The 15,478-nt window shown below is 38.7% G+C and overlaps 1 protein-coding gene across 1 annotated transcript in view; it reads right to left on the bottom strand.

The window, feature by feature from the left end:
- The window catches only part of ppfia1 (PTPRF interacting protein alpha 1), a 51,297-nt gene continuing 35,819 nt past the window's right edge, over nt 1-15,478 (bottom strand). Inside the window, exons 19-31 of the mRNA XM_059348069.1 lie at nt 14,487-14,659; nt 14,176-14,269; nt 13,732-13,743; nt 12,450-12,531; nt 11,400-11,600; nt 11,051-11,113; nt 9,365-9,391; nt 4,570-4,745; nt 3,808-3,905; nt 3,472-3,647; nt 2,391-2,459; nt 2,140-2,308; nt 1-1,560 (exon numbers count right to left, since the gene is read on the bottom strand). Coding sequence (XP_059204052.1) covers nt 1,499-1,560; nt 2,140-2,308; nt 2,391-2,459; nt 3,472-3,647; nt 3,808-3,905; nt 4,570-4,745; nt 9,365-9,391; nt 11,051-11,113; nt 11,400-11,600; nt 12,450-12,531; nt 13,732-13,743; nt 14,176-14,269; nt 14,487-14,659 — 1,402 coding nt within the window. The 3' untranslated portion in view covers nt 1-1,498. The remainder of the gene's footprint in view (nt 1,561-2,139; nt 2,309-2,390; nt 2,460-3,471; nt 3,648-3,807; nt 3,906-4,569; nt 4,746-9,364; nt 9,392-11,050; nt 11,114-11,399; nt 11,601-12,449; nt 12,532-13,731; nt 13,744-14,175; nt 14,270-14,486; nt 14,660-15,478) is intronic.

Raw genomic sequence — 15,478 nt, 5'->3', positions numbered from 1 at the left:
TGAGTTTCAGTATTTTATTGAAAGTAAGCAATAAATAATATTGTGATAAAAATAGTTTATAAGTACTCAGACTGTACATCATTGTTACAAGATCAGAAGATTCAATGGGAAGAGCAGGAATAAAAACAACAGCAACATGATTTGCATTGTGCATAAAATGACTAAAAATCACAAACAGGAAAAAAAAAAAAGCATTTGTACTTGAAGCTTTTTAACTACATGTAGGGTGAAAGAAAACTCTGCGGTTCCTTCTCATTTAAACTAAACGGTGGAACCTGTGTTGGCGGGACTGACGGAGACATGAGGAGCGTTGCTACATTCACAGGAGCAAACCAGGGCTTCAGCTGACGAAACACAATGTGGGTGAGTAATAATAAATAACAACATGACGACAGAAAGGAGTTAAGAAACAATAAGGCTTGATATGAAATCTTCGTACAAAGTGTTTTCTTTATATAAAAGGTCTGTGGGTGGATCGCACCGCCTTCAGGGTTTATCTATCACAGCGGGGATCGACTGAGGCCTCAGTGAAGTTGGTCCATCGAAGGAGTTTCCACACGTCTGACTCGTCCGTACGTTTCAAGTCCAAGTCGAGTCAGTCCGTGTGTTTCTCAAGAGGTGAGGGAGGTTCCTTTTGTTAAAGGGGCGAGCTGGGTGTGGGGGGGAGGCATGCAAGCTCGACTAGAGAGAAATTCTGTTTTCACTTGCATCCGAAAGAAGCCCTCTTGTTGTTTTTTTACGCTACGGTTATATGGCTTTAATTCTTAAATTCAAGAGTTTCATTTTGGTTTTGCAGATATGGAAAATAAAGAAGAGAAAAAGTAAATATACTGTGTGTTTCACATGATATCTGTTGTCACCATCGCCCATCAGCTTGCCAGCAGTTTTTTTTTTTTTTTTAACGGCGATGGACGACTCACAGTGTCGAGAAGTTTTTTGTGAAACGGTCGGACAGCTCCAGCAGTTTGTCTGATATTCACACATCTGTTGACCTAAGAGCTGCATTTACACAAAGTCACATGTAATAAGCTACAAAAAGTACAACAGTTAAAAAGGGGCAAAGGATATGAATTAAGTTATATCACATATCAAAGTCACTTAAGCATAAATTCAATGATTAGAATTCAAATCAAAGAGAAGAAAAAAAAACATACATCTGGTCAATAGAATCAGGATTATAAAAAAGATTAGATAAAACGTCTGTTGGTAGAAATATACAAACTCCAGACAGCTGAAACATTCAGTTACACACATCTGAGAGCTGAGCTTAATACGGGCACAGTGGAGAAATGTTTAAAAAGTGGGTTGATTAAGGGGATAGAGGCAAAAAAAAAGGATTACATAGTAATTCTAAAATCAATTAAATGTCCCATTGGTTTACATAAATATAGTAACAAATGTAGATAAATCTAAAAAGTTTCCACTAGGGATACTGAGATCGGTGAGTAAGGTCTTTCTCTGTGACGACAACAAAAAACTTTTTAGTGTCCTTGCAAGTTCAGTTCATCATCCTGGTCTTGAATGCAGGGAATTCCCCTTCATCCTCAGACCAGCGGTTACCTATAGAAATAATGAGGATAAACTGAGAAGGGGAAGAGAGAGATGAACGGAGACGGGAGAAGAAGCAGGACAGGAGCGAGTGATGGGTGGGTGGAGGGGAGGAGACACAAAGAGAGAGAGAGGAGAGGCGTACGACATGCGTCATTAGAGCAGAGAACAGAACAAGAAAGCTGCTTTCTGCCTGGAAAGAGACGAGCAGCTCTGCAGTGAGACAAAGCCAGAGTCTGTGTGCTTATATTAATCCAGAGTGCTTGTGTGTGGTCTTACCGTTGTGTTAACAAGAGTAGGTCCTGACTGTGGCAGTGTCCAGCCTCTGTATAGACTGACTTCCTGTGTTTCCATGTTGGTAAAAACAAAAAATCACATGCAAAGACGTGCAATTAGTCACAGCATGATACAGAAAACAGCACAGCAGCACAAAGCCAGTCAAGGAAAATTAAGAGTAAACGAGGAGTCTGGGCTGCTTCACGGCCCGCTAGAAGAATCTACGACGTAAGGAGCAGCTATGACGCAGCATATAACACACACACACACACACACGCATGCAAACACACTGTAGGCCCTCGCCGCTCGGCTTACCATCCATCGGGCTCCTCTTTGGCTGCGTGGAGGGAGATGCCGCGCTGCTGCCGGTCACTCGGAAGTTGGCGGGCAGGGTGTCGGACGCACCCAAGGACATCCCCCTCATGTCTTTGGGCCGGAACTTCTTCCTCCATGAAGGAGCGCGCCGGAAGTTCTTATCATCGTCCTGCAGGGAGAAAAAGGTTGGTTTCACATATCATTCTCACTCCGTTTGTGTTGGCGAGTGTGTTATTGTTTGTGTGTCTCACCTCTTCCATTCTCCGCTCTGTGCCGATGGCCAGCAGGCTGTTGTATTCACGTTCAAGAGTCGCTCTGGCCTGGAAGAGAGAGACGGAAGGAGGAGGAGGAAGAGCAGACTGTTACTGAAGTCACACATTCAACTCTAAATCAATACTCTAAGTCCATACTCCTGATCAAAATTTTACTTGACTTTTTACTAGACATCACGGCAGCAAACTACATTTTGATGGATTTCTTTTTATCTGGTGCAGCTCTTTTAGACTTTAAGGCACTGGTTTAGTGTCACAGTTAATTTGCACCTTCTCATCTTCTCACGTGATGCTACTCAGCCAAATAAATCTGTGCATTCCTACCACAGACCAGAATGTCTCATATATTCTGAGAATGTGGTGATTATTAAGAGCACAAATCTTTAGAGCAAACGGACTCAAATCCGAACTGATATGATCCCAATATGATCAATCTGCAAGAATCCTAACACATTTATTCACAACCAACAGAAACCTCTGAAAAGTGAAGTCAATACAGAAGTGCCTTAAAGATGCATTCTTTCTATTGATCAGCAGGGGGCGACTCCACTGGCTGTAGAAAGAAGTCAGTTTGTATGAAAGTCAACAGGAAAATGAGCCCACTTCTGCCCTGATAATAGAAACATAAATACATTTTGTGTGTGTATATAAATGTATAAAAATAAAATTGTCAATATAGCAGACTAACCTACATGTTGCCATGTACAGTTATGAAAAAAAAATATTAGACCACCCTTGTTTTCTTCAATTTCTTATTCATTTTAATGCCTGGTACAACTAAAGGTACACTGTATGGACAAATATAATGATAACAAAAACAGCTGGTAAGAGTTGAATTTAAGAGCTGATATCTAGACATTTTCCATGGTTTTCTTGATAATAACCAAAATCATTATCAAGAAAACCATGGAAAATGTCTTGATATCAGCTAGATAATAATTTTTTCCATGACTGTATATGGACATGAACGTCATGACTTTGTGTTCATACCTCACTTGACGTTAAAAGTGATGGTGAGTTGATGATGATGATGTGTGTGTGTGTGTGTGTGTGTGTGTACCTGTGTGTTCTGCGTGGGGATCTGCAGCAGCAGGGCGAGTGTGTTGTGATCGAAGGTCTCGTCCAGGGCGAGCAGTGCCCCGTGCACGCCGCTCTCATAAAGGTTCGCACTGTACTCCTTCAGCCCGATGGCCTGAATCCAGCTGATCACACGCTCGTTGCTCCACACCAGCACGTCTGAGGAGACAGAAACCCAGCATGAGTGTACAGAAGACTTACAGATGTATTTAAAGAAAGAGAAACATATCCAATGTCCCACTAAATTGTGAGGAGAAATTACTTATTACTGTCCTAAAAGAATTGAGTTTTGCTGATAAATCTTCAGGGTGTTTGTTACCTTGAAGCTCCAGCTGACAGTCTTCCCTTTTCCTCTCCAGCTCCTTCCTGTCGTAGTTCAGCCGCCTCAGAGACATCACGCCGCACTGAAAACTGTTCCTGTGGCACGGACACAAAGATCAAGTTAATGACATCAATCTCATTCTTGGGGTTGCAACATTCTGGGAATTTTCAAAGCTGGAAACCTTCCATGGTAATTAACGGGACGTTTTCCTTTAACAGGGAACTTAAATATAATCGGGAAAATATATTTTAGCATAATTTAAAACAAACCAGTGTCTAAAACAACCAGACTTCATGCAAGTACACTTGAATATCTGATATTCCTCAATCACGTGCACATCACACTGCTTACTGCAGGGCTGCTGAGACCACGCCACACCCTATATGCACTGTGCACATTTACATGATGAATGGGACTTTTTGGAGATTTTGGGGTCTTTTTACTAAATTTTGTTCCATAAATAATTAAAACTTGATAAACTACTTATAAATTTGTGGAAATGTTTATTAATTGCATTATTTTTTGCAGGATTTCTTCTTATGACAAGACAAAATGTTTCTAAACACATTTTACAGGAACTCTAACTGAAATATTTTATGTTTGAAAAGGAGTAGGAATAAGTAAAAATATATTTATTCCTACCCCCTTTTTTAATATATAAAAAAATATTAGACCGGCCTTGCTTTCTTCAATTTCTTGTTCATTTTAATGCCTGGTACAACTAAAGGTACATTTGCTTGGACAAATATAATGTTTTACCTGTGGAAGCTGTCCACCATCTTCAGCTGTCCCCTCAGGTCCTTCTTGGTGAGGTGGTCCAGCATGCGGGCGTCCACCAGCGACTCCATGAAGTAGGAGCGGTACTGCGGCAGACCCAGGCTGGGCAGCCACTCGTTCCCGATCCACTCGTGGTTCATGTCTCCGTACGCCAACGTCTGCGTCAGAGAGGAGAGGGTTAACTTCCTGTGAGTGTGTTGACAACAAACTAATTACTGCTCCAGGAGATGGAAAATGATATGTATAATTCTTTCCCCCTTACTGTTATTTTTTTCGTACAGGAGTTGGTAAATTTGATTTTGTCTTAAATACAGTTATTTCACTCACAGATTTCTCTGTATGATAATTAGATCTTGGACAATATTTTGCACTTTACTGGACATACCAGCTCTACATTTTAAACAAGAAACATTCTATATATTATAATATTTTTCATACTTTTACTGTGATTTTCTTTGTTTCTTGACTTAACAGTATATTTATTTTGTCTTGCACTGAAACACAGAGGCAAAGTCTGTTTATGTGGAAACCTACTTGACACTAAACCTGATTCTGGTTCTCATGATAGAGGAAAATGTAAGCTGACCTGTTGGATGCTTTTCAGCGGCAATTTCATGAATCCACTGAAAATTCTATGCATTTGTATAATTTCTTGGTACAAGAGTTGGTAACATTTGTTTTTTTCCTAAATACAGTTAATCTGCTCACACTTTACTGCACACAGCTGTACACTTCAAAACACATACTTATATTTTTATTGTCACTTTTTCCTATTCTAAACTTATGTTTCATGATGTTGCAGTTTTTATTTTTATTTTGTCTTGCACCAAAACATCAAAAGGCACATGTGTTAGTGGAAACCCACTTGACAATAAAATAAATAAAAAAATCTTATTTATGATGGTGGATAAAAATGTGAGCCGACCTGTTGGATTTCTTTTAGTACATATTTGATGTAATACATTTTACATCAAATATTTTATATTTGATGTAAAATGTTTGAATTAGGAATTTTCTAATAATCACTTTCAGGCACAAACATTCCACAGTTTATAAAATCCTAGCTGGCTTTTTCTACTTTTTATGGAATTAATAAGAACATGTTTTTCATCCAGAATCATTTATTGCTTAAAAACTTTCACAAGAAGTTTAGGGATATATAGATTTAAAAAACATTTAATTTAAAACCAATTAATTGCTCAATTTGCTGTGATTTATTCCTTTTATATAGTCTTAACCCTCCTGTTATGTTGCGAATTTACCCATTTTAAAGTTTAAAAATCAGAAAAAAATTGTTTAAAATATTTTTTCATGAATATATATATATATATATATATATATATATATTTTTTTTTTTAAATGTAAAATAAAATCTCAAAAACATTAATGTCATGTAAAACTATTGTATTTTATATGTAGGTATTTCCAATGTACATAAAAAAAAACATTTTAGCATGCTTTTTTAATGAAAAAAGAGTGAATTATCTTGACCTGTGAGAGGTAAAGGACACCACTGCACGGAATATTGATTAAAATGATTAGTAATGGAGTTAATCATGAAATATAAACAATGTTTACATGAATTTTTTTTGGTTTCTGACACTTTTAGATCATTAAACGTGCCCCGTGTCAAATTGACCCATGAACATTCATTGCTGTTCCTGAGAAACGAACATAATAGAAGGGTTAAGAAAAGAAAAGATTTGTGTGAAGCCATATAGTGGGGCGGATTAGCTGAACAATCGTTCACTTTGTGATAAAAGCATGAAATTTGGTAGATGTGTTGGTGAATATGTTTCAAACAAATCTGGATATTGGGCCACCTCAAAAGCGCCCCCTAGTGGCTGTGGCAGGCATTTGTTATACAAATAAATCAATGATGAATAAAAACTGCCCTTTTAATAATACCAACTGGTGATGAATTGTATATTGTTGGAAAGCCTGATTAGTCACCTTTACAACGAGGTACAGCTTGTAAGGATCGTGCATTCATGGAATGAGCAACGGGGCTAAATGTGTTGGTAGCACCCCCCAAAAATGTGCATCCCCTGTGGGGCGAATTAGCTCAATAAATCACAAGAATTGTTTATTTTGTGATAGAAGCACACAATTTGGTGGATGTGTTGGTGGATATGTTTCAAACAAATCTGTATATTAGGCCATCGCAAATTTGCCCCCCTAGTGGCCATAGCAGTCATTTTCTTCGTTAAAATTACAAAAAATATTTAAATTATTTCTTAAAATATTTAAAAAATTTAAACTAAATATACAAACGTAGTAAAAAATTTAAATACACATATTAAATTAACAAAAATCCAGTTAGACACTCTTTCAGTTATTTTTCCTGCCCCACCACAATCGGGCTAGCCATCGAGCTAGCTAGCAAATGAGCTAGCTAGCATTTGCTTCCTGGGACAAGCAGTGCAGTGGACTGTCCATCAAAGTATGTCTAAATATTTTATTTCACCTGTTATAATTATGAATAACATATGCTATGAACATCATAAAGGCTACAGAGAAAAACAATCATCATGGGCCTTGGCGGAAAAGTAAATTAGCAAGATAGCAAAAATAGGTACTTAAGCTAGCTAGTTAGCTTGGAACATGTATCAGTGGCTGTTGGGTGTGAAAGCTTAATAAGACACTGTTACATTATGTCCTGTGGAATGTGGACATCTCTCTCTGCACACACACACACACACACACACACACACACACACACACACACACACACACACACACACACACACACTATATGTAATGTCTCCTTTGCCCATGTGATTCTTTTTTTCTTTTTTTAAATGTATTTTATAACTCCATCACAGTTAGTCAGGCGGCTTAGGACCAGATTTGAGAAGAAAGGGGACACGCCGGACAAAAGCACCAAAATTTTTCCACATGCTCTCTATCACCAAAGGTTTCAACTTTTGGTAGGAGCCACTTCATCAAGATTGCAGATAGGAGACGGCAGCCATATAAGCCATAAGTCTATGAGAACCAATATATCTTCCAAGCCACTTAGAAGGTCAATCTTGGTGTCAAAATATACATTTTCTGGGTCAAAGAATCATTTAAAGCTATTGAGAATATCACTGGATGACTCACTGTAAATAATTTGTTGATCAAGATCTGACATGAGATGAAAGCGTTCCCTCCAATTTTTTGAGCAGTGTACATGGCAGCTAATCCACACTCTCCCGTGAACATTGATTCCAAACAGTTTCAACTCAGGATACCCTGCTGCAGCACTTGAAGCGAGTTGCCCAGTCTGAGTGAAAATGAACATATCTATTTGATCAAATAATCATCTAGTGATATTCTCAATAGCTTTAAATGATTCCTGGACCCAAAAAATGTATATTTTGACACCAAGATTGACCTTCTAAGTGGCTTGGAAGATATAGCATTTCTCATAGACTTTATATGGCTGCCATCACCGCAATCTTGATGAAGTGGCTCCTACTAAAAATTTAAACCTATAATGATAGAGAGTACGTGGAAAAAATGTGGTGCTCTTGTCCGGCGTGTCCCCTTTATTTGGCTAAGCCGCCTGACTAAGTCACACACCTCAGTACAAGGATTTTGCCAGAAAGAGTAACCTGCTACAAGTAACCCTAGTAGAATTTTTAAAATGTATGATTTTTTTCTCTGTCTAAATCATAGAATGTGTTTTGTTTTTATTGTTGCAGGTCATACAATGTTGAAAATTATTTTTTCTTTTTAAGGAGCAACAGAAGAATACAAGCCAAAGAGGAGGCCGTAGCCTGTGAATGGGAATATCAAGACCTAATAAAATGTTATACAAAGTTAATGTTCTTTTCTATTAGACTGTAATAAGGCTTTTGTCACTTTAACATGTCTCTAAATTATATTTGTGGTGCTGAAAACATGAAACAGCAGCTGTAGGGTAGGCAAAGCATTCCTCGCCAGTAACCACCGGCGGCCATTTTTTAAAATGGCCGCTTTTAAATGGCCATTTTAAAAAATGGCCGCCACAGCCATCAGAATTTTTTTTGCGATGGCCCAATATCCAGATTCATTAAACATGTATTCAGCAATGAGTGTACCAAATTTGATGCTTTTATCACAAAATGAACGATTGTTCAGCTAATCTGCCCCACTACACAGGGGATGCACATTTTTGGGGGGTGCTAACCACACGTTTAGCCCCGTTGCTCATTCCATGAATGCACGATCCTTACAAGCTGTACCTCGTTGTAAAGGTGACTAATCAGGCTTTCCAACAATATACAATTCATCACCAGTTGGTATTATTAAAAGGGCAGTTTTTATTCATCATTGATTTATTCGTATAACAAATGCCTGCCACGGCCACTAGGGGGCGCTTTTGAGGTGGCCCAATATCCAGATTTGTTCGAAACATATTCACCAACACATCTACCAAATTTCATGCTTTTATCACAAAGTGAACGATTGTTGTAAAATATTGAGCTAATCCGCCCCACTATAGAATAAAAGAAGCATTTTTCATTCAAATATCTTAAGGTCAGAGTGAGCCATTTGGCAAAAATTTAGCCTGAAGTTGGAGCCTGATTTAGACCATGAGGACATGTTGCCATGCTGTGAACCAGACTTCAGGGGTTAAACTGCAGAATTTAAATAAACTATTTAATTTAATAAACAAAGCATTCTTGGTGAAAAGAGTGAAAACTGTGACATCTTCTCTACAAGACACTTAAAAACAACTAACACTGACTAAAAGAAAGCGTTCAGAACGTGAACAGGTGAGTTTTTTTGGGGGGGAATGTGTGCAAACCTGGGCCCAGCTGCCCTCGTCATCCTCCTGGTGTTAGCATGGTTAGAGTGAGCATGGTGAGAAGAACAGAGAGGCGAGGGGTTAGTGAGGCAGCAGTGTGTTAGAGCAGCTGCATGTGAAAACATAAGTCAAAGTAAAATAACAACGAGACGCGGATTCATGTGAAGTCAGCAAACAAATGTAAAAAGTGGTAGGAGTGGGCGATATCAATATAGTATGATATAAAAATCTGTTCAGAAACTACAAAGTTTTTGTCATAACAACCAAATTTCATACCTGAGAAATCGTAAAAAAAGAATCCAATATTGCAGTAAAGCAATTTGTAACACTGCCAATAATTACAACAAGAAACATGAAAGAGAAGAGGAAATGTCTGACAGCAGACAAATCTGTGATATATCGCTGTTTATAACTTCATATCGCCCAACCCTAAAACACAAACACTGATCTCAAAAATAAATAAACAGAAATTAAGTGTAATAAGGGGACAGTGAGAGGGAGTTTCCTCATGCTCATTCCTCTTATTCTTTTGCACTTTTAGATAAAATAAACACGATTTATTCACACGTAAAAACTGCAGGAAACTGAGCGGCAGCTGATTTTCTATCTACACAGCACAAACACACAAATCACAAAAAACACACACTAACTAAATTTGAGACACACATACAGCTTGTAAGGTCCAAAGGAACACTTAATAACCATCATTAATAAATATTAAACTGACAATTCAACTTTATTTAATGGCTAATTTACTGTTAACAAACCAAAGCATGATAATAAAGTTTTTACTACTTATAGGTGCTATAATTTAAATATTATGCTATGATTTATGCTATTTTACAGTTGTGTTGCACACAATCCAACATTTTATACATTGTTGTGTAATGATTACCAAATTAATAAAAATAATAATAATAATGAATTTCTTAAGTTGTTAATAAATACTTTGTAAAGCATCTATAAATATTACTTAAACATATACAAGTGCACAATTAATCTCTTTCATAGATTACATAAAAAATATTTAACAAGGCCAAATTAATTTAACATAATGCTTTAAAAAACACTTTATTAATTATTAAAACATTCGTTGAAGCTTTCTAATAGCCATCTACATAATACCTATTGATGATTAACAAAACAATTATTAAATATTAAGTGTTTCAAATATCTGGTATCGGTTTAATGTTTATAGATGTCTCACGAATGATTTATTTAGTTTAAATAATTTGGTAACCATAAATAAATATTTTACATAGTATATTAAATGTTTAATGCATGCAATACAATACATTGTTAGAATAAACTAAATGACAGTATTAATAATAATTTAGTAAGCACTGTTTATTACCATTGTTTGTTAATATTAAAAATAACTGAATTAATTGAAGTTTAATATCTATTAATTTTCCTATTTATTAATGATGGTAATTATAAAGCATCAAACCCACTAAAACCAACACAGAGGAAAGAAAAATAAAGTAGCAGAAAGACTGAGGCCTTTTTTCAAGTTGCCCAGTGAGACTCCCTGAAGCCAGAATAACTCTGGATGATGAATAAGACTAAAGTGTCAAATATGAGTAAATGCATGCAAACAGTAAAGTCTGGCAACTTGAAATGAGCCTCGACCGTCACCACAGCAGCGAGAAGCCGGCAGCGTCCGGCCAATCAGGGGAGACTAACCGTGGGAGGCGTCGCCGCCAAACTTTCCATCTCCTCATGTGTGACCCAAACGTTTCCTGTGGTCTGATCATGTGACACCCCCCAATCACAAGTGAGAGAAGTGAGCAGAGAGGGAAGAGTGGTGCCGCACAGACAGAGAGCGGGATGGAGAGAGAATACAGAAAAGTCTGTTGATTTATTGTTATCTCTAGCAACAGAATCCCATCATTAGTACATGTTAATAAGAACATAAGCAGTTAAAATGTTCACATGCTGATGGAGAAAAAGAGCTTGTTATTAGTATATTAGTAGAAGTTGACGTGTGAGAGTGTAGCTGCAGCAAACATTGACTCAGACAGAGTAGAAGTACCGTTCTGGAGGTGGGCGGGGCGGAGGGGCTGGTCAGGGACATGATTTCCTGGATGGCCAGGCGAAGCTTCAGACGATGTAAGGGGTTGCTGATACCGATCTCCCTTTGGATCTCTGTGTCCGATAGCGCCGACATAATGGCTCCACTCTTCACGTTGGCACGGCATGCAGCCACGTACCAGGCTGGCATGCCCACCCACAGCTGGCCACAAGGGGGCAGAACAGAGACAGTGCAGTTAAAGTGACTGCTTGGATTTTTTTTTTTTTTTTTTTTTTTTTTACTTATCCAGTGTCCACAGTCAGCTCCCAGTTTGTAGAAGCAGGCAGAGTAATGACACAGAAGCTAAACAATGCACTGCTGTGTAGGCTATATTTAGAATATCTTCCCTGCTTCACCTTGCTGTCAGACAGGCCTTTAAGATGGGGAACTGGAGCATTACAGCAATCAATGCTCACCTTAAAGCCACCAGACTCCATTGATAAAAAACAGTGATTTTACTTTGCAGAACACAGGAGCTGCTGGTGTACCGCTGCCTCAAGGATCCAACAGTAATTCTGAAATAACCCTTTCAAAAATCAAAGTCATTTAATAATGCAAACAAATTAATTGACTGAGGCAGTAGTATACCAGCAACTCCTGTGTTCTGCGGGGTAAAATGGCCATATTCAATTCGAGTCTGGCAGCTTTGAAGAGAGCAATAATTGCACAACAGCTTAGGCACTCTTAACTTTAACAGGACTTCAAAATAAAGCGGTGGAATTATTCTATATATCGCATGCACTTAAATCACTATTTATTAATTGATGTGTCTTAAATACATTTAGGTGCTGCTCTCGTCTGCAGCACTTCATTGTTCAGTTTCCATGTTGGTACTCCTGCCTCTTTCTCTAAACCAGGGGCATGTAGACCTCCATCTACTGTAGGTAAAACGATGACTGTGCAGAAGCAGCTCATAAAACCACACTTAATAAAATCCTTTAACTTGTATAAATGCTGATAGACATGTTACAGGCTTGAATGGTTTTCAGATCAGTTGTATCGGTGTCGTACCTCCAGCCAAACCACAACAGTTGGTCCGTCCCACTGGGCGAATGGCAGGCCCTGCCTGCGAGCCTCCTCCAGTAATTCATGCCTGAGACACAGAATATATGTTAAAGAAAGTTCACTTGCCCCAAACCTTCCATACATACATTGCTAACCACCCAAATCCACCAGAGTCCATCATAACCTCCCAATATGCACTCAACCAAATCCACCTTTGGAACAAGAATGCACACAAACCCAAAGACATCAACTGACATGCATCCTCAGAACAGAGAGCAGGAGTTTGAGAGAAAACAAAGAACCCAGAAAAGATCAAACAGAGACAAACTCATCTGGAAAACCTTTGACAGAATGGTGTTATTAAAAAAAAGTATGAACAAAAACCTCCTCAGTCCAAAACTTTCAGGTTGAACCAGATGGGTGTTTAGTTGAGCCTCTGAGAGAGGACTGAATGTCACAGTCAGAGCTTTAACACTTTATTAGTTAGAAGAGTTTTCTCCCAGAACCAGTGCTTTGAGAGTCCACTGAGAAATTACTTTAGTACAGATGCATTCCTCTACAACTGTGGGGGACGAAACATGCATAGAGGGAAGTATTTAGGACAGGAAGACCTCTGCAATGACTTTCTAAACTTCTGTACATCCATTTCATGCACATTCTCAGTTTACTCTAATGAAAGAACGATGCCATTCAGGAGAGAATCCCTAGACGCAGCAGCTTCTGGTTCAAGTTGGTAAAAAGTTATTTTGTTCTGTGGCTTAGCAACAAACTGATGCTATAAAATGTGGCCACTAGATGGGGCTGTGTGCTACATATTACTGATAAAGAACAAGCCCAGCTTCTGTTTGGCAGGTCTGCAGTAAAAAAAAAAAAAAGATTTACATGTATGTCCTCAAGCATGTTCTTAACTATGAGCTTCAGTTATGTTCTGAGGACATTCCTAAGTGCATCATATGATTTTTTTCAAACTTATGCACAAGACAACTCACAGAAAGTCACCTTTATGGTCACATTATTTCCATTATATTTCCTGCAGTGCATAACTTCATGCTCCGATAGGAAAACTGCGAGAGGAAAATGTGTCACTCACTAAAAATCAGCACACACACATTCCTGTTAGTTAAGCTCCTCTGTGGAAAGCAGCAGGGTAAAGAGCAGCACGAGAAAGCCATCAGACACTCGGAGGGACGGTTGTTTGGGGTCCTCAGAGTTATTGTTGGTGAGGTCAACATGAAGCCAAGTGTGGAAGGAAGATAAGGCAAAGCAAAAGCAATATGAACAAACTTACCCGGTCTTTGGACTACACATGGAATGAGAAGGGGATGATAAAAAAAAAAGAACAGGGAAGTTGACAAAACGATAAAGAGAAAGAATGACTTGAGAGCTACATGGAAGCAAAACAACATTTATGGTGTTTGCACAAAATTAAAATGAAACTCCCCCCAAAAAACAACATAAAACAGCTGTGGGAGGTAACTGCGATGGGAATGAGTGAGTGTGGGGCGGCAGGAAGACGAGCTGAGAGGAGTGAGCATGAGCCAGGTGGCAGAGTGAGCATGTGAGCCGGACCTGGACTGCAGCCGGAGCAACAGGGCCACAACAACACTCAGGGACATGATTAACACTGTACAGCAGAATAAAAATCCTGGGTTATGGGGGGGGGGGTCTCATCAACTTTTAAATAATTTGTGGAGTTATCAGAGGGTGGGAGGACTGTTAGAAAGACACTCACTTCTTCTGCAGCTTCCTGTTCTTCTCTGCAGGGCCTCCCAGAGTGCCCATTCCTAAACCATCCTTAGGAGAGCTCTCTGCCTCCGGAGTGCCAGCTAGAAACACAAACACACACCTTGTTTGACAGGACCAGGAATATGACAGTACTGGTGGGGAGTAGTTGCATCACAAGGCCCTTTCATATAGTGCTGTTTCATGCCGGGACATAGAGCTGGCTCAAAAGTCATATGCCGATATATTTAGGCTGAATATATATATATATATATATATAAGCCTACTTTCACATTAAAACCCTTGTGTTTAGAGTCTGACCTTGGCTGGGGGAGTCCTTGCCGGGAATGCTGGGTCGGCCCTTCTCCTTCTTCCCGAACAGGCGTCCGATGGAAGACTTGATGCTCTTCTTCTTGGCTGCTTTGTTGAGCGAGTCCTGGCTGCTGTTGCTGCTGCTGGGGTTACTGCCCTGACCGTCCTGCAGACCGGCCAGACTGTGGAGCCAGAGGGAACGTGATGAGGAGGAGGAGAGAACTCAGACAAAGGCTTGTGCTGATTAGGAGGGTTTTAACTAATTCACTATCAGATCTAAGACAGACATTAAAATAATCTCTAGAATCTTCTGCCTACTGCATATTTAGAGATCTGCTGCTGAACCCTGCTAATAAATGCAATTGATAAGTTAATTTGAAATTCTTAGTCACAGACTAAGGCTATATCAAGTGAAAAGAATTAATGGCACAATTTCTGTTCAATTGCAATCAATCTTGTTTTAAAGACAGAAGCTTGTAATAATGGACATTTGTCCATATTGGGAAGGTTGAAGTGGAAGTCGTGGGTACTCAAAGAACCAAACGACCCTTTTTCATTCAGGTATGTTTGGTGAGAGAGACCCCCAAGGCCAGGTTTTCCTTGCAAAAATTTTGCTTTTTCAGTTTTAACTTTAACTAACAGCGTTATTTAGAGCAGTTTCTTAGCTCTTTCAAATTCATATAATCTGAGTATCTTAATTGGATTTTTTTTCTTTAAATCAACCCACTATATAGCCTGGAACCTTTATTTTGCCTTAATTGCATTAATTGACTAAATTAATAGACTAAAAATGAAGCCAGAACTCTCCAACACATATTGATTCCTGATAATTTGACGCCTTGAAGGCACGAAACTGCTTAAACCAATATTTCTTACTAGTGGAAAAAATTAATATTTTAATGCATTTTGTAATTAAGTTCACAACCAACAACTCAGACAAAAAAGCTATTAGTCCAGAAAATAGCAAGATTCAAAGACGGAGTAAATATAATATACTACTC

Source organism: Centropristis striata, chromosome 2 (genome assembly GCF_030273125.1).
Source record: "Centropristis striata isolate RG_2023a ecotype Rhode Island chromosome 2, C.striata_1.0, whole genome shotgun sequence".
Lineage (NCBI taxonomy): Eukaryota > Metazoa > Chordata > Actinopteri > Perciformes > Serranidae > Centropristis > Centropristis striata.
Note: the sequence above shows the minus strand (reverse complement) of the source record. Positions and strands in the feature narration are given on the sequence as shown.